At 41.1% G+C, this 27,706-nt stretch overlaps 1 protein-coding gene across 1 annotated transcript; it reads right to left on the bottom strand.

The window, feature by feature from the left end:
- Nucleotides 1-7,170: 7,170 nt before the first annotated feature.
- On the bottom strand, nt 7,171-9,218 carry LOC122320017. Its single transcript, XM_043207946.1, is given in 4 exon segments — nt 7,171-7,287; nt 7,289-7,511; nt 7,568-7,730; nt 9,140-9,218. Coding segments are annotated over 4 exon segments (582 nt in total).
- Between the last annotated feature and the right edge of the window lie 18,488 nt (nt 9,219-27,706).

Genomic DNA, 27,706 nt, shown 5'->3' on the forward strand with positions numbered 1-27,706 from the left:
TAAAACTTTCCGCTGCATAGCGAGCTAACGATGTGGAAACCTGAAGAAAGTTATGTTATCAATTTCAGGAGCAACAAATAAATTTAAATTTACCACAAAGAACGAGCCGGGGCCAGCTTCTTAGCAAAAATTATGACCAGCGGGGCAAGAAGGCCAACTGAGATCCTCTAAGTTATTGCCGAACTTTGATTTGGGTTTCTGAAAATAAAACGAGCACTTTGCAGGCATTTTAATTAAGTTGTTAAAGTTCTAAGCTGTTTTGCTTAGCCTATAAAAATTCAAACTTAAGGTAAGAATTGTTCAATATTTATTGTTAACCTATTTCAATTCTAAATTTCCTTTCAAGTGTTTTCTTCTGTGTAATTTTTTAAGCTTCACCCACAATTTTGAGACAGTCCAGCTGGTGATAAGTGGTGTTTTTGGTTATAAAATCAATTTCCCCTCAGCAATGCAATTTCCGAAAGCAATAATTATGCCAAGTGTCAATGTAAAAAAGGCGAAGGAAACACCGCAAATGAAAGTGTTAAAGGGGAAAGAAAAACTATCTTTCTTTGGTCTCTCGCCTTCGTTTTCCCCAGCCACAATTAATAACATTTTGTGTATGTGTGTGTGAGGGAGTTGGCACAAATCTTGAGCAGAGCCCTATAAATCCTTGAGCATTTAATTCGAACAATAGGAAAAATAATTACGAGTGCCGAGCACGTGAGTCGAGGGCACTTGAGCGGTTTGGGGGCGGTTAACAATTGCCGCCGATGGGGAGTGGGTGAATCCGGATAAGCCGTGAAAAAATTACACCAACAGAAGGCACTGAATCTCTGACTGACGGACTCCTCCGTCCAACTGACAGTCAGCCGGAAGCAGCAACAAAGTCGGTGTCCTATATGCGAGTGTATTGGTGTGCAGGCGGATGGGTATATGTGGGTGTGCGAGTGCGGGGTTCGCTTGTCAGGCAGTTAATCTAACCCATCAAGAGCCAGCCAGAGCCAGCCATCCTGATATTCCAGTCAGCGGAAAGCGCCGTACACCAGGTGCAATTAAGAATTTTGCACGGAAGCCAAGTCAAGTCAACACGGTGGGGCACGAGGAGATACAAACGGGGATCCTTCTAGGCTTCAATACACTGGGGATTTTAAATTGATAAGAATACATAAAATAGAACGGTGTACATTTAAAGTTAATAAAAGGTTTCTTGAAACCAAAACTCAATTAATTCTTAAAATGGTTTTCGATTTCTGACAATTTAAATACTTTTCTGAATATTATTTTCTATCTGTAATAACCTATCTAAGCTTAAAAATTTAAATTTATATTTTTTTAAGTGCAGTTTCTCAGGTATTCATCGCTATCTTCCCACCTCGCGTTCACATCGCTCCGCTCCTTGTGCTCGTTTACTATTCATTGTAGCGTGCCATTAAGATTTGTTGTTTGAATACATTTACCATTTGTTAGTGCAGCGCTCAGGACTCTCGCTGCCACTGTGTGCGTATTTGTGTCCGTGTCTGTATCTGTGTTCGTGTCTGTGTGTGTGCGTGTGTTCGTTTCTGCACTCACAGCAATTATTTACTCGCGCTTAAAGCTAAAAGGCTTTAATTGCGCGATTATTTGTCTTCTTCATTAAGCGAAACACGCAAATCTCAAAGGCAAAGAGAAAAGGCTTTGAATTAAGCGACTGATGGGTGAAATGAGGGGAGAGAGGGAAAGCCGAGGGAAGGGAAAAGGATAAAGGATAAAGCAACCAAGACAGACGTGTTTGAGTGTGCTTGTGTGTGTGGGGGACAGTGGGTGCCATAAGTTCAGCAAAGGAAAATGTCTGAGATGATGGCAGTAAACTTGTCAGTTGGAATGAGGTGAAATTAGTTTGATGAGGGAAATTGTTTGGAGTGGGAAATGTGCAAAGGGTGCCAAAAATAGCTTTAAATAGAATAGTTGTAATTGGAAAAACGAGACAAGTGAAAAGCAAACAAGCTTAATAAATTGCAATTTTCACCGTAAACTGTTAACAAATTTCTGAAGAAGAGAAAATACTTATAAATATATTGGAAAAACATTTAAGCGAGATTTTAAAGATCATTTAAATGCATATTCCTTTTTTGTTCTTTATATGCTTCGACCATTTTAAATACCTTTCAGACATTAATGGCCCAAGCTGTTACTGCCACTGACTTTTCCACCCACTGTTTGCTGCACATGCAACGTGCAACGCCCGCCAAACACACCTTCTTTCGCAGACATGCCACAAAAGCAAAAGCACATATTCAGCGAAAGTTTCTAAATTATTACAAAACAAGCAGTCAAACAAACGGCAACATCAACGCCAACACCAGCGACCAAAGCAATTTGTGCCACGAGTATCTCGTTGGGGTCGTGGGCGTTTTGTGCTAAATATATTGGCAACAACAGGAATGGCCGCGAACAACGGCGACGCCGACGACGAGGACAATTAAAAGCACACCTTTTGCAGTCGCCAACCTGCTCCTCAATAATTGACGAGGCCTCCGACCCTCCGACGAACCCTGCCCTCTAAACCCCCCACTTTGCGGGTCCGGGACAAAGTGAAAACATCGCACGAAAATGTTGCAACGTTTTAGTTTTAATTTCTGTGGGTGGTAGATAGTAGAACACTTAAAAAAATCTTTTTAACACGAATCTCTTACTCGCAATGTTAACTATATTTTTGTTTTGAATTTTAATAACTTGAAAAACGGCGGTTGAAATCTCTGGCAAACTGCATCTTTAGTTAATTTTTCCAATTTTCCAAAATATGGGTTTGCTGAAAATGCTCCAAATTCACTAATTCTAAGCCTATAACGTTTCTAATTTTATTTTTAATTTATTATTTTTTTTCATTACATATTAGCTACTTTTTTATTTTTGGTCCGAAAAATAGGCTTGCAGAAAACCATTTATTAAACAAAGAGGTAAGGAATAGGGCATATAAACAGGACAAGGTATTTCATATCTTAAAAAATTATATTTTCATATTTTTTTTAGTTATATTTTTCACTATATTGTTATTTTTTATTTTAAATTTTGCTCTCTGCAGGAACTGGCAAAAAGGAATTTAACCTTAGCGCCAAGTGTTTTTTTATGTAGTTTCAGTTGCAGGAATGTGTTAAGGATGCCGCACGTGTTACCGCCTCCCCGCCAATTCTCCTCTTTGTATTACTTCGTGCGCGAAATTAAGCCAAAGTTGAAGTTTTTTTTTTGGGAAGGGAGGAAGGGGGATGAGTGGGTGTTTTGGTGTTTGGGTGTTTGGGTGCTGGTGTGCTGGGGTGGGTTTGAAACGGAAGCCAACCGCCAAGGCAGCGGCAGAAAGAAAAGTTGCTTTCCCACTCCCCCCCGTTCACCTTGGCTCCGCTGGCAATCAAAGCGCTGAGTCAGTTAGTCAGACATATTGGATCGTGTGATGGAGGTGGGCCAAGATAAGCGAGTAAGCGGGGAGCAAGCGAGTGGGGAACGGGTCGCTGCCAATTGCATGATAGTCGACCGGGGGCTCTCGGCTTTCGGCTTTTGGCCACAGGATTGGATTGGAGCAGAGAGCTTGGGAGCCCAGACAATGTAAGCGGACGGACCTCCTCGGTTAAAGACACCTTCGAAACGGAAAGGAAAGGAACGGAACGGAGCGAACTTGGGTGCGTGACTAAGGGTATTTAAAGCCGCCGGAAGCAGTTCCAATTTAAGTTGCAGCCAGGGGATCGGCCCGCGAATCGGGGCCAAAATACCGGGCTGGTCTGAGTTAGTCTGGGTTGGTCTGGGCCACGGCGCAAAAGCGCCAATGGGGCTGCATTCATTAAGCTGACTCAGCCATCGAGGGCAAGTTTAAAGACTCCTAATGCTGTTGATATTCCTTGGGTTATCTCGCGGCGGCCAGCAAAAGTTCGCAACGCTCCGCTCAACGCAAATACCAAATAGAGGGCTGCAAAACTTTGCTCCCAACAATATTTGCTTGGTCTTGATTAAAATTACGCCCCAAGGTAGGCCATACAATCTTATCGCTCATTCCAAAAAAAAAAAACCCTTTGAAGAGGATTTTAATATTAAACAAGCCGGAAAGCACTTTGCAATAAATTCGAGGAATAAAGTTTGATGAATTTTTATGTATTAATTATTTTCGGTTAAGTTTGTTAGCAAGTGTAAGCCAAGCGACGAGGCATCCTTCGGGCCCAAGGTTTAAGCCCGATACTCCTCCGCTCTTGTTATACTTTCGTCTCGTTGGCTTTTTTGGCTGAAACTAATTTAAGTGCAAGGCCAGCGGCGGGTGGCAGCCACATCATTAAGTCGAAGACGAAGGCGCAGTCGAAGCCATTTTATTTGTTTAAAATTTCATTGAAGATGCGCTCGGCAGCGTCGCGTCGCCTTGTGGCGAAATTAAAACTGCTGGTTAACAAAAAAGGGGAATGGCGAATGAAGAATTGAGCTCCGCGATGAAGATAGAAATGGAGATGGGAATGGAGATGCAAAGATGCAACCGCTTGTGCGAAAAACTTTATCCTGCTGGCTTTTTGTGGGCACAATCATTATACGCCCAACTTTGATTGAGGACGCCGCTTCGTTTTGGGTTCGCTTCGTCTGACAGTTTGGCGGTCTGGCACTCTGGCTGGCTCACTAGGGGCATATTATGCCAATCCCGAGTTTCTGATCCGCAGACTCCGCTTCCCGGGGCATACGAGCTATCTGTATCTAGCCCCCTCGATAGACAACTATTTACACAGGCTGTCGCGCAGCAAAGTTTTCCGAATGCGGGAGATTCGAGTTCTGGGAAAACCGGAGGTGCACTGGAAAATTAATAAAATATTAAAACTCTTAAAACTTAGAATTTCTGATAAAAATATATATTACACATATTTCAATTTGTGTTATGTATGCTAAAAATAAATCCTCATAAATCTCAATAAATATTAAAGTATATTAATCAAACAACTTTTAATTTTCATTTTATTTACCATATATTTAGCATAATCTTTTTTGTTATGTTTTATTTTATTATAGTATTTCTTCAACTGTTTGATTTGGTTTCAAAAGCAGCACACACATAAAATTCGACATTCGGCAACTTTTAACGCACCCGCATGCATTTCAACTTGCGTCAAATTGTTGCAAATAAAACGCAGCCCCAATGGCTTCCAGCAACCGCTTCCCACTTTCCGCAGACCCCGCATCCTTTTAAATCCCCGTGGAACCCGGCGTTTGAATCAGCTCGTAATTTCTTTAATAGTTGTTCATCATTGACGGGAGCCCAAAAAAGAAGGAGGTGGTGGTTGGTGGTGGTGCAAGCGGATGGTGGGTGGTACGTGTGCGCTAAGTGGTTGTTAGCATGCATTCTGCACGGTGGGTGTGGCCCAGGTAAAAATACTTGTGTTAATTTATATGGCACCCGCTCCGCAGACATTTGCATTTGGCCCCAAAGCCCGCCGTCTATGTGGATACATCGGCGAGGAGTGTTGCAGCAGATTGCGTTTGCTTGTTAAGCGCAGATTTGTCAATTAGACTGACGTTAACTGGTACATAAAACGACGCCAAAACGGAACTTTTGATGGGGTCGTCGAAAAAGAAAACCAATCTGTTCCCAAACAGCGTTACCCATCAAATAAAATTACCACAAGCACCAAATGGAAATGGATTAGATAAATTGGCTTTGAAAATTGGGAAATATTGAGCTGACAGCAGGTGACGATCATCATAGTTTATTGACTTTGACAGATATTTTTTAAAAAAATAGGAGGTTCTTGAAATAAGCAAAACTAAAGTTTGAATAAATTCCTGTCACAATTGTTAGTCAAATTTGTTCAGATTTTGTTTTATTAAAGCTGAAGAATTTGCAACAAGAAGTATCGAAATTCGGCAAATCCGTCTAAAATAGAATTCTGATTCTATAGTTGCATTGATTGCGATACGCCGACAATGAGAATGATATATACAATATATATTTACAGGGTAAAGAGAAGCGGGGTTTCTGGGAATTTCGGGCGGCTGGATGCCAAATCCGGTTTGTTGTTTGGCGGGCATCTAATCAACCAAATTTAGTGTCATTTCAGCGCAGCGTGTGCGTGCGACATGTAAAGGAGCATTTTTGCAAGTATCAATGACAGACAGGACGCTGCGGGTGTCATCAATTTGCGTTTGTTCCGCCCCCCAGCCCCCTGCATCCCCTTGATATCCTCGAGCCCAGTTTGCCACTGATTTGCGCTGATTTTGCAGCCGCTGCCAGGACACATGGATACACTACGAAAAAAAGGTTCAGAATAATTAAGAATTATATATAAGAGTTCTCTAGAAAGGTTCTGAATGATGAAAAGTTGTATTTGATTAAAAAACCGCTTGAGATCATATTCATTCAACGTGTTTATGGAGTTAACTCTACTTACTTATGTTCTGTTCTTACTTTACAAGAGTTGAGGGTGTTTTTTTCTCAGTGCACAAGCAAAGAGCACAGGGAAAAAACCATCAAATCCATCAACGGGTTGAAATTGCAACATTCAACAAAGAGCTTCCTGGTGAAAAAGAAAAAAATGGGAAAACCGAAGCCAAAGGACAACATGCTGATGCTCCACTGCTGATGGTGGGTTCGTGGAGTGGGGGGTGGGTGGGGTGTCAAAGGGGGTGGCGGTGTCCTGATGACGCTGCCACCCATCGAGGCTGCGTGACACGAATCCCGGGCTAAGGCGTGTCCAAAGTAGATGCCGCTTAAAAATTTAAATTGTATTTGCGGGCGAATGGGTGGCGATGATTCGGCAGGTGGTGCACACTAAATCATAGCAGAAATGTGCCGAGATGCCGTGTTCAATACCCTCTAGGAAAGCCGTCAGGTGTTAGGCGTTTGGAGGCTCTTTGAATTTCAATCAGGGTTACAAAAGCGATGCAATGTACTCAAAGTTTAAATCAAATGTGAAAGGGATTTTAACAGATTTTTTGTTCATTTTATTTCTCTGCGATTTGCAGATAGTAAAGTTGTTTTAATTGGATGCGACATAAAAGTTATTCAAACTATAAGCTATTCTATGAATCCTTTTAATTTGTATTGTTACCACCATCACAGAAATAAAATAAAAGGATTGTTTTTATTCGCAATATATTTATTGTTTCCACTAAGCTTTTACTTGCATTTGCATTCAATATTTTATGAGACTGAGGGATGGGTCTTTGCTTTCCGTTGCAAGCGATACCCAGAGACTAATCCACTCTCCGGTTATCAGTGGCACCCCAACTGCTAGTCGCATCCCCCACCCCCTCCAAAGAAAAAGAGAAATCCTGCCACCACCCCTTAACCTTAACGAGCCACAAGCGACACTCTCATGCCGCCTTTGGTTCTCATGTAAAAAATTGCACATAAAAATTGCAAAAGCCTTTGCGTTTTCCTTGGTCGCCGGATGGTGGTTTGGGTGGTTTGGATGGGATGTGATGGTGGGTTGCCCTATACTGTCTGAAATTCAATCGTAGATTCCGGTTTCGGGGGCCGGGAGACGAAAGGCAGAAGATGGAAGATGGAAGCCACCCGGGCACGGGCACACCTGCTGATGAGTAAATCTTAAGTGCAATAAAGAAGGAGACGCAACAAAATCCAAAGTACGTGCAGCTGAACCCGGCCGGAGAAGCCCGGAGAACCCCGGCTAACCTGGAGAATATTCCCAGAAACCCGAACCCGAACTCGAACCCAAACCCCCGAACCCACCAGGTTGAACTGGGCGTACACTTACTTAGTGGGATTTTGGTCGTGTTCAAAGTTTGCCATTCTTTTAAGTAGTACATACTATACTTATATGTACTATGGAGTGTATATAGAGGGCTTTGCTTTTTTTTTGTCTTGCTCCACTTTAACGTTAAATCGTAAATTTTGCAAAAATGAAAACTTTGAAGCGCCTACGTGACGCACTGGAGTAGATTTTATTCACCCCACGACCAGGTGGAAAAGTAGTTCGCCGGATTCCGGGCGCAAAAGTTACGCAAAACTCGGTGGCAAGTGTTAAGTGCGTTTGGGTTTAGCCGACCAGGAGAGACGTCTCAGTTCAGGCCCTAGCCGCCCGGAATTTTCCACAGCATTTTCCCCTCAACCCCAACCCAATATTCATCTCCTTCGCCCATTTCTCCGTCTGCCAAACAGCTAGTTAGGAGAAAAGCCTTGCCGCAGCTGAAGTTTCTGAGCTGGCAAGAAAATTGCAAAGCTATTGCATGGAAGAAGTTGCCATAACAATGACCTGGAGGAGTTTCGCAACTGTTTAAAAGGTTTTGGACCCCGCGATTCGACCGCGCCGAGAGCAAAGGTCAAATGGCTTTCGCAAACTTTTGCTTAAAATATTTTTAAAAAAATAAACAAATGGTTGGAATTACAATGGTAATTATGTAAAAGGATTATGATAAATGTATTTAAATATATATTTAAAATCATATAATTGTACATAATATACATTAGTCACACAACGAAGATTTAAAAAAGCCTTTTCACTTTATAGAGTTAAACTGCATCTTACATTTTCTTTACCAACAACTAAATCATAACTTTTTTTACCTGCGTTTTGATAAATTGTCTGCTTTATGGTATAGTGTCTACAATTTGCATAAATAAGACATAACTTACGGCACTATTTTCATTTCCCACATCTCTCTTTGAGATTTGCCATCAAAGATATCTCATGCGACATGTGGTCCCCAAACCAGACAATGTCGTAAAACGGAGCTCACTCGGTATTAAATATTTACCTACTATACTCCCCGCTCGTATCTCTCTTTTATGTGGATTGTTAAATTTTCAAATTAAATTCCGGATATTAACGTATCCAGTTTTGACCCCGGACATAATGCTGCGAGTCTAACAAAAGCATTTTTGCATATTTACTTAAACAAAACCATTTTAACGATTTACGGCGCAAAATTTCATGCATTTCGTGTCTCGGTCTTTACGAGTGTATGCATGTGTGTGTGTGACTTATATGAATGTGTGTGTGTGTAAGCTTAAGTCAATATGCGCGTGTGTGCGTTGGAGAGCATGAAAGGCCCTTGACCAAGTAACCATAAAGCATGAAGCACGCTGCAAATAAGTAAGGCTAGACAGACTTATATCCAAAGGGGGGAAGTGGAGAAGGGAAGGGGAAAAGGGGGAGGGGTTAACGGGGCAAAAGGACCTCTTTCGAACACAGGACCTCACTGGTCAGGAGAATCTGCGAGCTGCACGAGCTCAAAGCCTCGTCCTCGTCCTCGTCCTCGTTCATTTCTTGGCCTGCCATGTTTTGAGTTTCATGTTTCGTTACGTTTGCGTTTTGAGTGGGCGGCGCATCGACGTAGAGCGAAAGAGATAGCAATAGTGGAGGGGTGGGGAAGGCGGTCGAAAGTGTGGGCGTGGCAGGTCGGGGGCTGTCGCCCGTAGCAGCAGGAAACATGAAATTTTAATAATGTTTATAATGCCAAAAGGATTTGTTAGTCGACGCTGCACACTGAACTCCATATGCACACACGAGAGGGTCGTGTTCACATTTTATGGGAACTTTTTATATTAATATGAATAGTGCAATAAACTATTTAAAAACTATTTTAAGCATATTTATCTGTTATGGGGCATTTCATAAATTTCTTCATAAATTTCTTGGGATTTTATTATAATAGGAGGAAAATAAAAAGACTTCCAAATTGTTTTTATTTTCCTCCTATTATAATAACTCAACTTTTAAATGTCTAAAATAGTTTATGCAAGTTCTTATTAACACTTAGTATTGCATATTCATATATTTGATTTCAAAAAGTATTTTAAAATTATTTGCTTAATATATTTCTGAAATAGATAACCATATATTTTTTTTCCTAAAACCCTAATATAATTATTGATAACTCAACCATTCAACCCTCGCCAACACACAAGTGTGCCATACTTCTGGGCTTGGATGTTCCGAGGGGCAAGATGTGTTTACTTGAACGTACATTGCCATTAAGCGTGGTCGTCGCTGCCCCTTCCTCTTGCCACATCCACATCCACACACACACACACACATACACACATCCACATTCAAGTCGATGGCCCAGAGAGGCAGCAATGACATATTGCGCTGCACAAATCCGCAAACAAACTTTATATGAGTGCCGAAGGATAAGAACAAACAAGCTGCGCTTGCAGCTTCATTGACATATATACGTATCTGGCCGTACATATCTCTATGTATATATATATATCTCGGCCGATGGTCAAAGTCCAACGATGATGACGAGTCGAGTCGTCAGAAGTCGAGCTCACTTCAGTCCGTTTCAGTTTTCGATGGCTCAACCTGTTCGGTTGTGATGGGCTAAGCAAACATCGAAGCCACTTGTCAAACTGTCCGCTGCAGAATTCCTCGATGTCCACTCTTTGAGTAACACTTAGAGAAATATTTAAGCCTGACAGGTATGTTTCTTACCTACACAATTTGATACAAAATAATTTTAACAACTGGGTTTGAAATAGGAGATTAGAGTGCTTATTTAAGTACCTTTATCTGAGCCTTAAGTAAATGTTGTTAAGTATGTGAATGGAAAATAAATTTTATTTTTAATCTAAGTATTTTTTATCTGAGTGTACTTATATAACGGAGTGTCCTTCACCGAGTGAACAACCAAATATGATGGCCACCCGCCTACCAGTTAAGCTCAGTTTTTCTCGCTTTTCCACTTCCACTTTTGAAATTGAAAGCGATGTGGAGATTTTGGCCAATGAACCGCATGATTTTAATGCTAACCTGGTCGGAATATTTGACCGTGTTATTAACTCCTGAGCTGCCCGCCGCTACAAAATATTATTTAAGCCTCGATGGGCACGCAAAGAGATGCAAATATCCTAAACTCCCCACCTTTCTGCTGTCTTGTGTTTATTGAAATTTCGTTTTACGACGTTCGATATAAAATTTAATTAGGCAATTGCCTGGAAAGCACATGGGTGGGGATTCTGCTCGACTTTGTTTGTGTGAAGGCTTCCCGCTTTGTAATCCAAAGGATATCACACACACAAAGCAAACTGAAAACACAGCATCTCGTTTGTGGGGTTAAAGGGTGGTGATTTTACTGAAATATCTTTATTTTGTGTGGCAGACAGTAAAGGCGTTTCAGGAAATTTAAAGGAAAATATTTTGGTTGTTATTGAATTAGAAAACTGATTATAATTTTGCTTTAACATAATTAAATTACTCTTTAACTCAAAGTAGAATGATTTTAGCACAATATTCTTATAAATAAGTGTATGTTTTGTACAAAAATTTGTGCTCAATTTAAAGTCACATTTCTAGTTTAAAAAAGGGCACTGAAAATTCGACTTGGGTCCTAAATTGGTTTTTTTTGCTGTCTCTTTTTGCTCGCATAAATTTTCGGGTTTATCTTTTTATCGGCTGAGTCGAAAGCTTTAAAGTGCTGCCTTGGCATTGCGAAGTCTCCCTCTTCCTCCGAAAAATCCATTCATATTTTGCCAACTTTCTACTGCCTTCCCAAAGCTCTCCCTTGGCCCACCGCCTTTCTCGAACCGGGGCCAAAACAAAGCAATTTCCTATCTATCAGATTAAACTATAAATTTTATAAAGTTGACTGCATATTCACGGCAATCGAAACGTAACGAATTTAAATGGCCAAACAACGAGGAGCGGAGCGACAGAAAGTCAAGAGGCCAAAAGGACATCGGGGAGTGTGGGGCAATCGAAATGAAGCCCAAAGCGATTTCGAAAACTCAATGGCTTGAATTTTATGAGTTTTGGCGCTCGTCGCCAGCTTCCAGTTCTCAAATCTCCGGACTCCGTGAGTCCGATTCCGCTTCCTACCCAATTTTTGGTTATTAGTTTTTCCACAGAAGGTTGTCGAAGGTTTTTTTTGCCATGCACTTGGAAAAATAATAACAAAAGCTTGTAGATCTATAAATATGTTTAAAAATAGATATCTAAATATTAAATATTGTTTCAAGCTAATATTTTCTGTAGCTTTAAATTGATTATATTTATTTTTAAATTACCGAAACATAGATGCTCTTTTAATTTATTTTTTTGTAGATATTAAATTTTGTGAAATATGATTTTCTGATGTATCTCTTTAGCTACTGTTTTTTTCTGTTACAATTTTGTTGTTTTATTCGGTTTTTTCTTAGTGGAGGTTTCATTTTCCCTTGCTGGCCTTTTTGCCTGGCTTGTTGTGTTTGCCTTTGTGGCCATGCCGCGACATTATCGACTCTCGGGGACTTAATGCCGGGAGCTCTTCATTTTGTGTGTGATATTTGGGGAACCGGGGTCCCGAAGGGTGGCACGTGGCCGAGCAATAACCATAACCCGGGTCAGCCAGCGATTCGCTTTCTTTTTCCTTTTTTGAGCGCTGGCCTTAAACAACGCTACTAATTATCGCCCGAAAAGAGAAAAAACTCATTTCGTCGGCGGCGTTTTGGTTCGCTTTGCCATTAAGAAAAGTTCTACATTTATTGTTGTTGTTCTGGATGTTGTTTTCATTTTTGGCAAATTATTGCCGGTCCCTTTCAAAAATGCCCCACCTCCTCCCTTTCCCCATCTTCCCGTTTAATAAAATCGAAGCAATGTTTTCCCCCATCGCTTTTCCCTTTTCCACGAGGGGGGATTTCCCCTCGCTTTGATTAGCGAAATTAGCGACAGACGCGATTTGTCGAGTGTTGAGAGCGGGAAGTTCTCGGGGTGTTGGCGCCTCTTCCTTTGGAAAGTGGATTCGGGGATGGGATTCTGGGGGTTGGATTTGTCCCCAAAACTTGAGCGTTGAGTTAATTAGCAAAATTGTAGCGGCAGATAGCAACCGGAGAGAAGTTTTTAAAGCAATTTACAAGCGTAAATTGTAACTTTTTGACTTTTGTCTGAGTTTTCGGGGGTGTGTCGGCATGTGGAGAGTCCTAGAGATGGAAGCAATACTTATTCGGATATAAATTTATTAGTGGAAGGGGATGTAAATTCGAAAGGGGCTGAAATTAATAGTTTTCAGTTTGTTGCAAAGGTGTCTGTATAACTGAAAAGGAACTAAAAACTTTACTGAGTAAAATAGCAAAGTTCGTTTGTAAAAAGTTTTTTATTGATTTAATGAAATGCTTATTTTGATACTTTTCGTTAAATTTAAGGACAATTTATAAATATAATTTACGTATATATTAGTGTGACACTTTTCATACGTTTTGTTACCATATTTCGTTGCTGTTTGTTCAAATTGCACTATCCATTGGGTAAACCCCATCGCTAATTGCTCCACACTGGGGGCTTGAATGCCTGGGGGGCGTGGCACTGACTGGCAGCAAAACTCTTGTAATTTGTATATGATAAGTCATTGAGCTGCTGCCTTAGAGGAATGCTTAAGGGGAAGAGATTTGCGAAGGGGGCGGCCAACATCGCTGGCTATTAATTTGAGCTTAGTTTTGCGGCACTCGACAACAAAGTCAGATGAAAGCCGGCAAATTAAAGTTAAACTTGCGACTCTGGCCGCGCCCACTCAATTATGCAGCGCACACAAATACCCGTTTATCAGTGAGTGTGTGTGTGTGTAAGAGTGCGTGTATGAGTGTTTGCTTTGTTGTTAAATATTTCGTTTCCGCCGGCAGAAGTCGGAGCTCCGTTCGCTTTTGCTTGGTATGCAAAACGAGGCGCTGCCAGTGTCAGGACTTCAGGACTTCTCGTCCTGCGTTTACAATAGTTGCCGCAGCCCAGGAGCAACTGCACAGCAGCAGCAGCAGAAGGAGTAGGAGGAGCAGAAGGAGGAGGAGCAGCAGGAGCAATAGCAGCAGCTATTCGCATTACACACAAGTGTCGGGGCATAAGTTGTTCCTCTGCTGCTGCTTCTGCTTCTGCTGCTGCTTCTGGTTCTGGTTCTGGTTCCTCCTTCCTGGCACGCACACTTGCCAAAGTCGAAAATTCAATTTCCTGTTTTTCGTGTTTGTATGTGAGCAAACCTATTTTTTCACAAACCCTTTCCAGGCAAAACACTCCAAGAAACAAATGCAACAAAAAGAAGTACCAAAACATTATCCACAATCTTAGAGTAATTTAACTCACAAAATAACATAATAACAAAAAAAAAATTAAAAAGAAAATCCTTACAGGAATAAGAAAAATTTTAAATGGTATTGTTGTATTATGTAAAAAGTTTTACCTTACTGATTTTGCTTAAGTGAACTATAGTTCCTTTCTCTTTTTGGGATAAGTAATTTCTTTTAAGCTGTAAACTATTTTTTCGGTCCGCAAATTTGGAATTATCTAACATCTTTATTTTGTTGTTAAATCTTTCGTTTTACCTATAATTTTTTGCAGTGCACTGCTAGCCCTTTTCTTTGCTCAGTTCGTCTTGTTGTTTTGTGTTGGTTCGCCTGGCGTTTTGCATTCTGCATTGTATTAGACGTGCATTTTGCATGCCCAGCGTGAAGTGTGTGCCGTGAGAAGTCATTGGGACAGGGGGGGAAGGAGGGAAAGGGAGGGGAGGAAAAAGGGAGCAAAGGGACCAAAGGGACCAAGTGGAGCCCAAAGTCAGCCAAAGGAGCCAAGATCTGCTGCTCTGGTTGGAGCGGCTCTCCTCCGCGGGGAATCGCACGCGAACCACTTCCGGCCTTTTTCCCATATGCGTGCCGAGATGTTACTACCCCCCTCCCCCTTCACCACGCCCCCTTTTAACCCTGTTCCACTTCTGGTAACCCCACATGAGCTGGCAACGTTTGCCAAAACAATTGTTAGCCCTTGACGCTAAAGCCAAAAGCGACCAGAAGGCGTCGCAGCACTTTTCAATGCAATTTTTGTATTAGAAATTCATTTCCACAGCAAACAAAACGTGGGCGTCGAAGCGGAAGTGGGTGGGCGTAAAGGGGGGCGTGGCATCAGCTGGTTGGATGTCCTGGCAAGCGGATGCATTGCTATCAGCACGTTTGGCTAAAGCAAAGAGTTTGCAAGGAGTTGTCGTGGATTTAAATTTACTCATGTCATCCATAACCGGATACCAAAGAAGAAAATATTTATAAATTTGTTCAACCCGGATGATCCTTAACAAATGCACACTTTTCAAGAATTGAACAAGAAGTAGAAATACAAGATTATGTGTAATAATAAACTACATAAATCTCTCAAATTAAAAGCAATGCACACTTGGGAAAATACATATTTTTCTTAGGAAAATCCCCATGTTTATTTGCAATTAAAATCAATTTATCTATATGGATTTGTGACATTTAGTTGGCCATGCCAGTCAGGTAGCAGCGAAGTGGAATTCCCAAGGAACACATGAAATGTGGCGCACTCGTGCTTAAAGTCGCCGGAGTTCAGCTCTATTATTTTTTTTGCAATATTGGAAGACTGGAGCCGCAGGACAGGTAACTAAGGCAGTAAATGACAGTAAATGATTGAACTGGCCCGCCCCGGCCAGTGACAAAGTAAGACCGCTTACGTGACCCAGGACCTCGGCAGCCCAGTCCTGCGCCACATAGGATCCCCACATGATTACGAATTCCATGCAGGTAAAAATTCTGGCGCTGAAGATTGCAGCCAAAAGCCAGAGACAGAGCCAAAGCTGAAGCCAAAGCCATGAAAAAGTGGGAAAGCAATTCAGATTACTGCAAGAGGACCACCGGAGCTGCAATGAATTGAGCTGTAAAGTCGGCAATGCACTGAGGAAATTTTGATGAAAGTCTAGATTAAGAACCTAAGTATATAATATTTTTGTAGTATTTTCCTCAATTTTTTTTTTTTAATTTTTTTGGACCAAGCAAGATCATTGAAAAGTAATAATTTCTCCACATCCAATTTAAACAAAAGAAACAGAAAGAACACCTTGAATATAAGAAAAATGGTTTTATGATATTTGTTATGGGTTCTATTTTTGGATTTTACCTTTAGAAGCTGTTGCCTTTTACTTTATTTAAATATATTTAGTTTTAATTATTACTTTTTTCTTCTTGTGCGTGAAATATGAAATATAACTGCGGTAGATTCGGTAGCCTGTGCCCAAGAACAATGCAAGGAGGAGCCGGGCACGTGCCAGGTTCAGGATTTGGCCCCGAACTAACAAACGAACCATTCATCATCATCATCGTCATCATCGTAGGGCTCAGACTCGCAGCTCGATGATTATCCTCATCGAAGGAAGAGCCATTAGCTGGTTGCCGGATCCTGAAATCTGGACACTTTCTGCAGCATTCTTCTTTTTAGCTTTTTAGCTGCAGTTGCAGTCGGGAGCTAAAACTTACGCTCGAAATCCTTCGCCATTGTTCGCGGCTGGCAATCCATAATACAGCTCTAAAACGTGACGGCAATTTGGTTGTCATTATTTTGTGTGCCAAGTGCAGCGGAGATTTCAGCGCTCCCCCAGTAATCAATGAAATTGTCACATAATTGTGAGACAGCAATAACCAGAAAGCAGGGAAAATGGGTAGAAAATAGGGTTTTCACAGCGAGTTAATTCTATGATTTCTAACAATGTCGAGCATTTCAAGGAAATTGTATAGTTCGAAGTGCTCTGAAAGCTTTCAATTGTCAGTAGCAGGCGCAGGAAAAGGGTGGGCTAAATTATGAACGATATAAGCATAAGCTTAACTGAACAATTTCCATTGGGATCTGAATGGAATTCGACAACAAAGGAGATAATTAATATGAGAAAGTGGTGTATATTCAGTTTAAAAATAGTTGAACATGTTGGGATTTAATTAGATTTAGATTCAACTAAATAATAGTTTCTCTTAAACTACCAAACAATATGTGGGGTTGCACAATATCCATATAATAATAATAAAATAAGCATATGGGGAGATTTATCTTAACCCGCAGACTTAAGACCCATAATGCAAATGGGAATAAGTTGGACCCTTAGTTTATATCTTTTCGGCGTGGCCCACTTTCAGCAAGAAAAGTTATATATCAAACCGCAAATTGGGCCTCGTAAATCCTACCAAAATGACAAAACAATATAAATATTTTCGGCCACGAACTCCACGCCCTTTCAGCCAATTTCTGGTCAAAACAAGTTAGAGTTTATGGTCCACTTCCACTTGGAAAGGAAAAAAAAGATATATAGAAAGAAACAAGGTAGAAGGGCGATTCGTACACATATTTAATATGCCAGAATTTTTGCATGCGCTGCACAAACAAAACGTATAAATTCATGAGCACCGAAAACGATTTAGTTAAGCCGCTAAATTGCCTAAATTCGATGAGCGAGCAGAGGACAGAGCGGGAAAAAAAATTGGAAAATCAAGCCGAGTGCAAATACTTTGGCCTGCGGTTGGAAATGGAAAAACCCAACACCACAACAAATATTTTTGCCAAACACACACTCCGCCACACATAAATAAAATAAAAGGGCGCCAAGCTGAAGGCATAAAAATTTCATCGATTTCCGGTTAAAGGCAAATATTGTAACCATAAATATGAGCTGACTATAAATATGTGCGGGGTTGTCGGTGGAGGGTTAAATATGTGTGCGTGAGGGTTAACCGTGGAAAAAAGGGGGGCGTTTCGCAACGGAGGCGTGGCACTTTCACGCCAATGTGGCGATAATGCGATTGCTTTCGGCTTTGGCTTTGCTGCGCGCGATTACATTTCGATTTGATTTCGATTTGCTCTGGCATCGCCAACGACATCACCATTGCTTCGACATTTTTATTTTATTTTCATTTCGGCGCTGCCAGCAGAGACAAAATTTAAATTGTTTTTGCCATCGGCTGAAAACAAATTCTAAATAAAGTGGGACGTGACAAACGAATCGTTCTCGCAATCCGATTGCAACGAATTCCGGCTGAGCTTTTTAGGTGAAGTTGGGCTTATTCTGCTCTGCAAAAGAAAATAAAATATTTTTTAAATAAAAATCCATCATGTTGAAATCATAAATATACTTAAGATATAAGTGAATACTAAAGGGTACACTAGAATCCATCTGGCCAAGCTATTTACTTAAAGCCCGCACGTTTTGGCACGCATATTTGTTTACCACTTTGCTGTGCAACAAAAGCTGGGAGTTTTCATGGCGTTTTTAGACTTTTAGGCAAATTGCAGAAACAGAAACCAAATCGGGGCCAGAATGGGCACGGGGATGCGATCCAGAGATCCCAAAACAGTTGGCGGCTGTGGCTGCCAGGCAACCGAAACACGCCAATTCAAACCAATACGGCTAAGTGCCCGGCAGGCAACCGGATTTGTATTTATGGCTCGCACTGTTGGTAAACAACAATTTGCCATTCGGGCTTCAACAAAGCCGCTGCGGGGGCTGCCGGGAATTAAAATGTTGGCCAACAAATAAAAATATTGAATACAATAAAATGCATTGTCGCTGCAGTATCAAAGCCATATTATTCCCAAAATTCTTTCGCACATTTCTATTGTTTGATTTTTCCTGTCGAAGGCTAATCCTGTTGGGGATTGAAAAATGATCATAATCCTTTTCGTCCTGTGATAATCAAAAATTTCTGTATTTCTTAACACAAAACTTTGCACATTTAAATTGCAAGTTTTATGTTAAAGCAAAGAGTATATTTTTGTGTTGTTTAGTTTTTCTCACCTCGCTAATTGATTTTGTTGGTTTGCATAGAACATTATCCCCCAGGTGTTCTCGAAAATAAACAACAGCTTAGTCTCCATTTGAAACGAAGCTCTTCAAAGCCGAAAACCCCAAGGGCCTTTTAATTAAGTATACGCCGTGGTGTTTTGCAGCTTCAGCGGAAAAGTCTCAAATTAAAGCCAATCGCTGCGTAGCCATATGCAAATAAATTCAGTCTATGAAATTACTTGTTTGTTTAAGTTTTTAATAACTAGCATTTAATGACACACTCCCTCGTGCTCTTTCGCACCCACGAAACTTACAGAAGCCGCAACAACCAACGAGGGCTTAAAACTGATTAAAATGAATGACGTTAAGCGGCGGGCATATTTTAATTATTTAATGCTAATTAATATGTTTTGTAAAACCACAAAAGCAGCGGCAATAACAACTACTATCCAGCGGCAGCAGCTTGCTATTAACATTTCATAATGAGTTTTGCATTTAATTTTGTCAAAGCGTGCTAAGCTCTGTTGACAGCCGAAAGGAGAATGGAGAATGGAGAACGGAGAAAGGAGAAAGGCATTTTAATGTGCGTGTGTGTGTGTGACGCCCAGATACATGTGGCGAACTATTGAGACAGACTGTAATTAATTTGTTTGTTGACTTGGCAACCGCTACTGATGGAACTGCGCTGCCGCCCCCGAGTGTGCGTGTGTATGAGTTCGCCTGTGTGTGAGTGTGTGTGTTTGAGAATTTGCGGGCTGCTCGTCAACTTTCCTTCACAGCTGTCAGAAACCGAAAAGTGTGGCTTAGTTTTTTGATATTTCTGTTTGTGGCTGCGAAAGCCTTGAGACGGGATATTTTCATTTGCATTTCGATTTCCAAGAACATTTAATGTTTGCCAATTTTCTGGGAAAAGTAAACGCGCCTGAGAAAGGAAAATTGAAGCTTTACAAAATCAAAGAATATTTTCTGAGCATGAGATTAAAATCTAGATTAAACGGATTTCCGCAGAAAATTATACAGGGAAATCCAAAAAAGAAACGTAGTAAAGAAGTTAAAAAAGAGCTATTAAACAAAGCTCGTTTCCTCCTCAATTGTTGTGAAAAAGTTTTTGGGAACATATTCTATTCCCCTTTCGACTGTTTTGCCCCCATTACCCCCGCTGATTTATGCTGCACATTAATATTTTAATGTCTTCATTGCCCGTTTGTGTAGGCAGCAAAAAATAAACAAAAAGCAACTGCCTCGGTCCCCAGCAATCCATTAAACGTTATCAGCCAGTGACACAGTCCTGGCTCATTTCAAAAGTACCCCATCCCCCATATATACCCTCCCCCCACTTGGAAAAACAGCCCCTGGTGACTGTTTACGCACATTTGTCTTGTGCCGGGCGGAAAAGCGAGGAAAACTTTTTGAAGGCTGGCCAAACTAGCACGACTACGACTACATGGAGAACCGGAGATGCAGGAAGATAGAGATGGAGGAAGGACTAGGCGAAGGTTTTTCCTGCCGCCTTTGGCGAAATTCAATTATAGCAAATCGTATGCAAATGAGTGTGTGCTTGTGTGTGTATGTGTGTGTGTGTGTGGGTGGCCTGTAAAAGTTAAACAGCAAAAAGTGGGTAGACCGAGTAGCGTGGCTCTCTCCCTCGGAACGTTTTCAATTTCCAAATTGCATTCCGCTTTTCCTGGCCCTCGCCGCACATGGTCGACATCCTTTCGGATTTGGCGAAAAGCCTTTTTGTTGCACTCGCACTGCTTAACTGCATTAAGCATCGCACCTACACGTGTTATCCTCCGGATCCTCCTGCTGTCAAAGTCATTATTCATTTCTCACTTTGTTATTTCGCAACGTGTGCGGAATCCACTCCACGTTTCTAATTTCATTTTTTGCCTCGGTTTTTTCGCTCTCGAAAAAGCACGAAAATATTTTTGCTAGCGTAGTTTTTTAATTAGTTGGTTGCCAGGATGGCATGTCGCTCGAATCATTCACGCAATATATATATTTTTAGTTATGATCGCGTTTTAAAGTTATTTGCAACTAGCACTGCGCACTGTTTGCTAATTAGTTTCGGATGTCAAAAATGTAATTAAAGTTTTTGGTTTGATTTAAACAGTATTCGATTTCACATAATTTATTTGGGTACAGCAAATAAAATAACATTTGTAATACAAGAGATAAATAAATGTTTACTTACTGTCGGTTTCATATTTTTCAATACTTTTGCAAATGTACCATGTATAAGCTTCAAGGGCTCCTGACCGTTGGTGCAAAATAACTCCCGAAATCACTCATCCATCTTTTGTGAAATATTTCGTCCCTGGCAATTCCCCCTCATAATTGTCGAAATATCCAACACATTGTCAGCGCATTTTCCAATCCCCCACTTTTTGCCCAATTAAATGCAGCTTAAATTCCCCCTTCAAAATACAGGAAAACCCCAAAAACACACACACAGAAACACTCGTTCGTGGGGCCCTCGAATTGCCAGCCAACTGCACAATTTTTCAATCAACTAAAAATGTTTAGAATGGCTTATATTCATTCGCCAACCGATCGAACTGTGCTGAGCGCACTATTCGCTCCCCTTGAAAATGTGTGCCACTGATTGTGTGCCCCGCAGTTTGCAAAAAATGCCATAAAATAAAAAATGTCAAAAAAGGCGAGGCAGAGAAACTACAAAATGCAGACAAAAGTGGGCAGGGATAAGGAAAAAAAGAGAGAAAGAAAAAAAAGGAGAAAGTAGAAGGGGTACACAGAAAACATGGCTTGAAAAAAAACCATTTTTAACTTTAAACCAACAAGAATTTAGGTAAATTTGAGGAATACTCATATTCGAATGAGTTCCCAGATATTTTGTAAACTTAAAATCACTTTAAGTTATGTAATCAATTAAAAATTTGAATGATTTTTTCTTGATGTAACCAGAAAACAGATGTAGACAGTCTGGGGGCGCTTGAAATTGCCATTTCCAATTAACGCCATTGCGAAAATAGTTAAATGTCCACAGGACGATGGAGCAGCAACAACAACCCGTTCTGGCCGAAAACAACAGCAGCAAAGGAGCGGCTGAAAAAGGAAAAAGGACTCAAAGGAAGGAATTCGGCCATGGTGACATTGGCTGCCACTGAAACTCCTGTTACTGCACCCATTTTTGGTTTATACGCCGGCTTCCGTTACCGTTGCCGTTGCCATTTCCATTCGCAGCACCTGTTCCCCTTCCATTTCCATTTGGCAACACACAGATGCCAATTTCTGGCATTGGCTTACTGGCGAATTTTTCGCAGCTACTGCCGTTGCAGTTAGCGGTATGTGCAACTAACTCCATTAACGAACCGGAAACGGAAATACACAGCCGCACAGAGGAAGAATGGGCAGGGGGGAAACATTCGAGCGGGCTCTAATGACACACTGCGTGGCCTGAAGACACATGTTGTGAATTTCAGGTCGATGAACTCTGCCTAAAAATTGTCCAAATATTGTTCTTGTCCGTGGGTCATGGAACATACTCGTAAATATTGGACACGCTGGTTTTGTTTGTCAAATATTTTATATTTCAGTGAAAATTTGATTCTAAGAAATATTTACTGCATTTTTTTTTTTTTTAATCCGTACTAAATGAAAAAAAAGGTCATGAAACTTAAACGTTGTAATCTATTTAGATATTATTTAAGTTATGCAGTTTGTTAATTATACTTCTGTACAAAACTCATTAGATTTTTAAATCTCCAATTAAATTTTTTTATTTTATCTATTTTATTTTACACACCCTCCTGAAATGCTCTTTTAACCATAACAGATAATTCGCAGTGAAAATTTTCGGTTGGAAAACCACAGCCAAAAATACAAAAGAAGACTCGCAGTTTATTTTGAGGGCTGCGCAACGTTGCCATGTTGACCGAATTTTCCGCGGCTGTGTGTTGATAACGTTTGACCGTTCTCAAATGTCCATCCCATGTACCTACTGCCTCTTTCCCAGCAAAAAAAAAAAAAAAAAACAAAAAAAAGGAAGGAAAAAAAGCAAAAACCCCCGACAATATTTGCACGTTTCTATTGTGCTCGCTGGAACTGCGTTTAAACTGCGACTCGATTTTTATCGATTTAATCAAGCGGCGACTGCTGTTGTCTCTGAAGGTGGGCGGTGCTATTCTCCCGTAGACAAATATACATTTTTCTGTTGTTCAGCTACCCGGAGGACACTAAAAAAAGGACAAGAAAGCGGGGCGGACAGAGAACGCCAGCGATTTCCATACGTAATTGCACTGTAATTGACAATTTATTGTGTCAATCGCAATCGAGGCGCAATGCCGCATCGCATCCAGTGTTCTGCCAGCGGTGTGTGCCGCGTTTAATTAACAAGGCGACAACGATGCCAACAGTTAATGGGTGGTGCGATGGGTGGTGGTGGTGCTGGTGCGGTGGGTGGTGCAAAAGAACCGCGCTCGCAGCCAGCAAGGGGAAATTTAATCTGTTTTTTAAAACGAGCTGGATAAGTTGAGGCAATCAAGTGGAAAATCAGCTGTACCGCGCCAAATACAAAACCTTACCTGATCGGCTTCAATCCGGTGGGAAATTTATACCGCCAGTTGGAAAATGGGGATTAAATGGTGTTAGGAGTCTCCATTTTAGGTGGAAATGGGATTTTTCAGCTTTGCTGTTTAAGAATGGTAGATAAATTTAAAGAAGGCCTAACCAAACGAAAACTGCTGATATTATATGAAGATTAAACTAACAATATTTATTCTTTATACTATTTCTACTTTTGCACTTTATTTAGCTCCTTATTAAACCCAAGCCATTCTTTCCTTTCCAATTTTTCTGTACTCATCTGTAAGCCATTCCCATCCAATCTTAAAAACAAAGATACTGGCTAATTTATAGCCGGCATATCGGAGCTAATCAAAGCCCATCAAGCTAGGGGCCCACTAAACACCACGCTAATAGTGGCTTCCGTAAAGGATTTATGTTCGGCCCGTTGGGCATTGAGGCATTGCGGCTTTGAGGAATAGGAATCGGGCCATCTCCACATCTCCACAACCAAGGCATCTCGGCATCCCGGGCTCATCAGCATCCATCTTTGAGGCGTTGCTCGGTCATGGGTCTCTAATTGGCCATGGTCCTTGGGCCCACTCCTTTGTTGATTAACGTGCCCACCAATTATGCGGCCCATATATATCGTGCCCCTACACTGGTAAAAAATAAAAGATACATTTGGGAACTTATAAGAATTATCTAATATAAATCATCACAAATATCGTAAACAGTTTTTACGCATCACAATTAAAGGAAAGTAAGTTAAGTTACAGAAAAGTTCCTCCCATTGCATTAGTTATATTTGAACTTTACTTACATAATTTCTCTCAGTGTTGTATGGCAGAGGGGGACCCCATATCGACGTGGCCAGTGATAAAGTGTGCGTAACAAAAGCTAATAATTGCCAAGGCGACGTGGCCGGCCACGGTGAAAAGTCGCCCGTGCTTTTGCCGCTCGTTGAGTGGCCAAAAACTTTGGCATCATAATTTATAGCTGCGTTAAACAAGCGAGGATAACAAATTAATTTTGTCTGGGGCGAAGGCACAGGCGGCGACCAAGAGGAAAAAACCGCATCTCAGGACGATGCCGGCGAGGACTTATGAGCACGACGTTTACTCTCGAATTTCTTAGTTGGGCCAATTAATTTCTAAAGTCAGGACGTGCTCGAATCCTCCATCTCCTCGCCCTCTATATTTGGCTGAGTGTGTGTGTGTTGGTGTGAGTATTTGTGTGTGTGTGTGTGTGCTGTCTCGTAAATCTTAACGAACCAAAAGCAAAATTCCTACGCATCTCTCAGCAGGAACTCACTCGCGAATGCCGCTCATAAATATAACTTCCAATGGCCATCGAGGCTAACAAGCGTGGGTGGAGCAATTGAAGGTGACTGATATTGCCAGGTGGGATTTGGGGTTTATTGGGCTGGCCATAGGGTAAACAAATTAATTACTAATTGTGGGGTATAAGAAAAATATCTATTAATTTAAAAGAGCAATTTAGTTTGGTTATTGCAATTGACACCTTGTATATTCGAATAATAATATTTGTGTGTGTGCTTTCCAATTTATTTAATAATATTATCATATATTGTATTTTATAATTTAATAATCCTATTTAGGGTATCAAAAATGTTAACCCTTCTCGACCAACCATCTTGTTATTCCACCATTTGCGACCATAATGGCCATTGTTTGTGTCTGATGGTTGGGGGAATCCCCTTGCCAGCAGCTCCCACTGAAATACGTCAAAATATTTGGCATTCGATGCGTTGTTTGCCACGTTCTGCAACGGAACGCCAGTTCTAATATTTATGCCTCGAATGGAGAACGGAGAACCCATGTACCCTTACCCCTTGAGTCATAACTATGCGCCGGCATCTCTAATCGCAACTCGTGTTTGGTTTTGTTTTGTTTTATTGTCGCACAGTCGGGCAAAACACATAAATCTCGTACATGACTTGGACTTGGATGCTGGTCCGTCCGTCCCCATAAGCCTGACCACGCCCCCCATCTTGTGTGCCCGCCCCCAAAAGGTGTTGATAACGTTGTTCTCCGATTCCGATTCGGATTCAGATTCCGGCTGTACATCTTAATCGTAATGCAAAAGTTGTCAAGTTGATATGTAAACGAAAACGTGCTGCAAATATTTGCTGATGCCAAATTCTTTTCCATTTCTATTTCCATTCTGCTCGAGTGGCATGTCAACGCAGTTTTTCTAATTTATGAGCTTTGGCAACAAGATGGCACCAGGAATTGGCCATAAAAACACACGCTCTTTAGGCGTGATTCTAATCTGATTTTCTTAAATTTAGGTTTAATATTACCACGTTTTCGGAACTCCCATTAAATGGGATTTATGATTTGTTTCTTAAAGAGAGAAAGTTGATGTACCTTTAGGAACGGAAATGTTCTAAATTTTGATCAAATGATAGCACACTCGAACTACTTTTTAATAATTTTACCTCCATTTTTGCACTCGTGGCAGTGCTGAGTTTGGTTTTTTAATTACATGAAAATCAAAAGCGCATAACGCTGCAAATCCCAACTTTTTGCAGGTGAATAGAGCGGAAAGGGGTGTAAAATGTGATTCAGCCACAAAATCAGGCTAGAAGGCTTGTCAGTACACACACAGCACATACACACACTAACACTCACTAGCGCACTTCGAGCAAGTATTAATCCACATCCGAGTTATAATTCATGCTGATTGTATGAACATTGCAGCTTTTATGTGAACCGTAAAACTTTACTTCCTGACTTTTCATCAGCCACGGACCATTCCACCTGGGCGAGACTCAACCACAGATACATATGCACGCCAGCTTTAGCTGCAAAGTTGAGGAAATTTTCAATTTTTACCCCTCTCCAATGGCACACAATATTTTTGTGTGCGAATAGTTTTTCGGTGTAATTCCAGTTACAGTTTCGGCCAAGGTAAGCCGGCTATATGACTTCGGTTACAAAGGGCTTATTCACACACATAGACAACCCCACAAACACACCCACACATACACACGAATGCCCGGAATGAGCGACTCTGTGTAGTTGCTTCCGTTTCCGTTGGCAACTTTGTCCTTTCATTGCTCTGCTCTGGACCGTGTGCATCGCCCCCACTCAACTTAAATATCATTATTATTAACCCGACTGGTTTACACTTGAAGAATTTAGACAAAACATTTTAGCAATTTCTTTTAATACGCTAAATGTTTAGACTTAAGTACCAACGTAAGGTGACTAAAGTATTTATCCTTTGAAAACTTAAGGCAACTTTAAGTATTTCAAATATCTATTTATTTACATCATATATGTTTTTTATTTTTGAAATGAGTTTTTCCTGTTTTTAAGTGCACTTTAACAACTGAATGGCGGTTTGGGTCACCACTTCAGCTGCGTTGAGCAGCGCCAGACTTTGGTTAGGTAAATTATACTTAATGCTAGGCCCACGCCCACCTTGCCACCTTTTCACCTTACCACATTGCCACCTGCCTCCGACCAGCTCTTATTCTTTTTCCAGTCGGGAGAGCGAAAGTTATGCCTCGTTAGGGTCTCCACTTGCCACCTCCACTCACGTAGTTGTTAAATGCCACGTTTCACTTGAATAATTGAGAGCGATTAGGCCAGAAACTTTTGCATTGATTAAGGTTTAAGTTGGCCAAACATTTGCCCAACTGAAGGGGAAAACGGGGGGAAACCCCAAACTAGCCCCCATCGTTGTCATTGTTTTCCATCGGCTCGACTCGGTGTATCGGTCGGTTTGAGTGGCTGTGGGTCACCTCCTCCGGTTTGCCGACGTCCTGCTCCACCTTTGTCATTTGCTATCAGCAAATGTTTAAATATGCATTACGTGTGTTATTCTCATGTTCAGCAGCACTTGGGGATTACCAAGTGCCGTAGATGAAAGTCCTCGATAGAGAGTTGGAAAGGACTCCTCCGGCCAACAGCTACTCCCCAGCCACCAGCCCCCTGTCCCCATTTCCAGTCCCTCCCCCCAAGGACCTTCTGTCTGCCTCGGTAAAAAATTCAACAATTTGGGGATTTTCCAACTGACTGCTGCCTGTGCAATCCAAGTCAAATCGAGTTCAACCAAAAACTTGTTATGGCATCTTCAAACAATCGGAAGATGGAGATTCAGGATTGAAATAATATAGATGACCCGTTTAAGTTTTGTGTTGCTTATCTGGCATTTTGAAGGGTATTTATGACTTTAAAATCATAGCTTGGAAGTACTTGATAGTAATTAATATTTAGGAAGAAGAGACTATTCCTTTTGCAATCAGGAATCTCTTTTTAATATTCAAAGGAAACCCTGAGATATCGATTCCACACAATTATGAGTCTTCGTTCTCAAAAAGCAATGACTTCTCCAACACTTTTGCCCCGACCCGGAAAAACACATTCCAAAATGTGCTCACGCTTCGAGCACTAATTACACCTGGTCTCAGTCACTAATGAAGCCAAAAATGTATCTCACAGGCAGAAATGGCCAAAATGCTGGGCTGCATAAATTTCTCGGCCAAATCGAGAAAAGCATGAAAAGGCAAGACAAGAATGTGGCCAGGCGATAGGGAAATGCAAATCACACTGCTGGCTGGCAGGCAAAAACAAGCAGTGTGCCCATCATTATGCCAGGATGAGGCAAAAAAAAAAAAAAAAAGAAAGCAGAAAGCAGAAATACGGCAGGCGAAGAGATCTACGCCGGAGAAAGACAGAAGGATGCCCATGGATGGCAC

Source organism: Drosophila ficusphila, unplaced genomic scaffold (assembly GCF_018152265.1).
Source record: "Drosophila ficusphila isolate 14025-0441.05 unplaced genomic scaffold, ASM1815226v1 contig_412, whole genome shotgun sequence".
Taxonomy (NCBI): Eukaryota; Metazoa; Arthropoda; class Insecta; order Diptera; family Drosophilidae; genus Drosophila; species Drosophila ficusphila.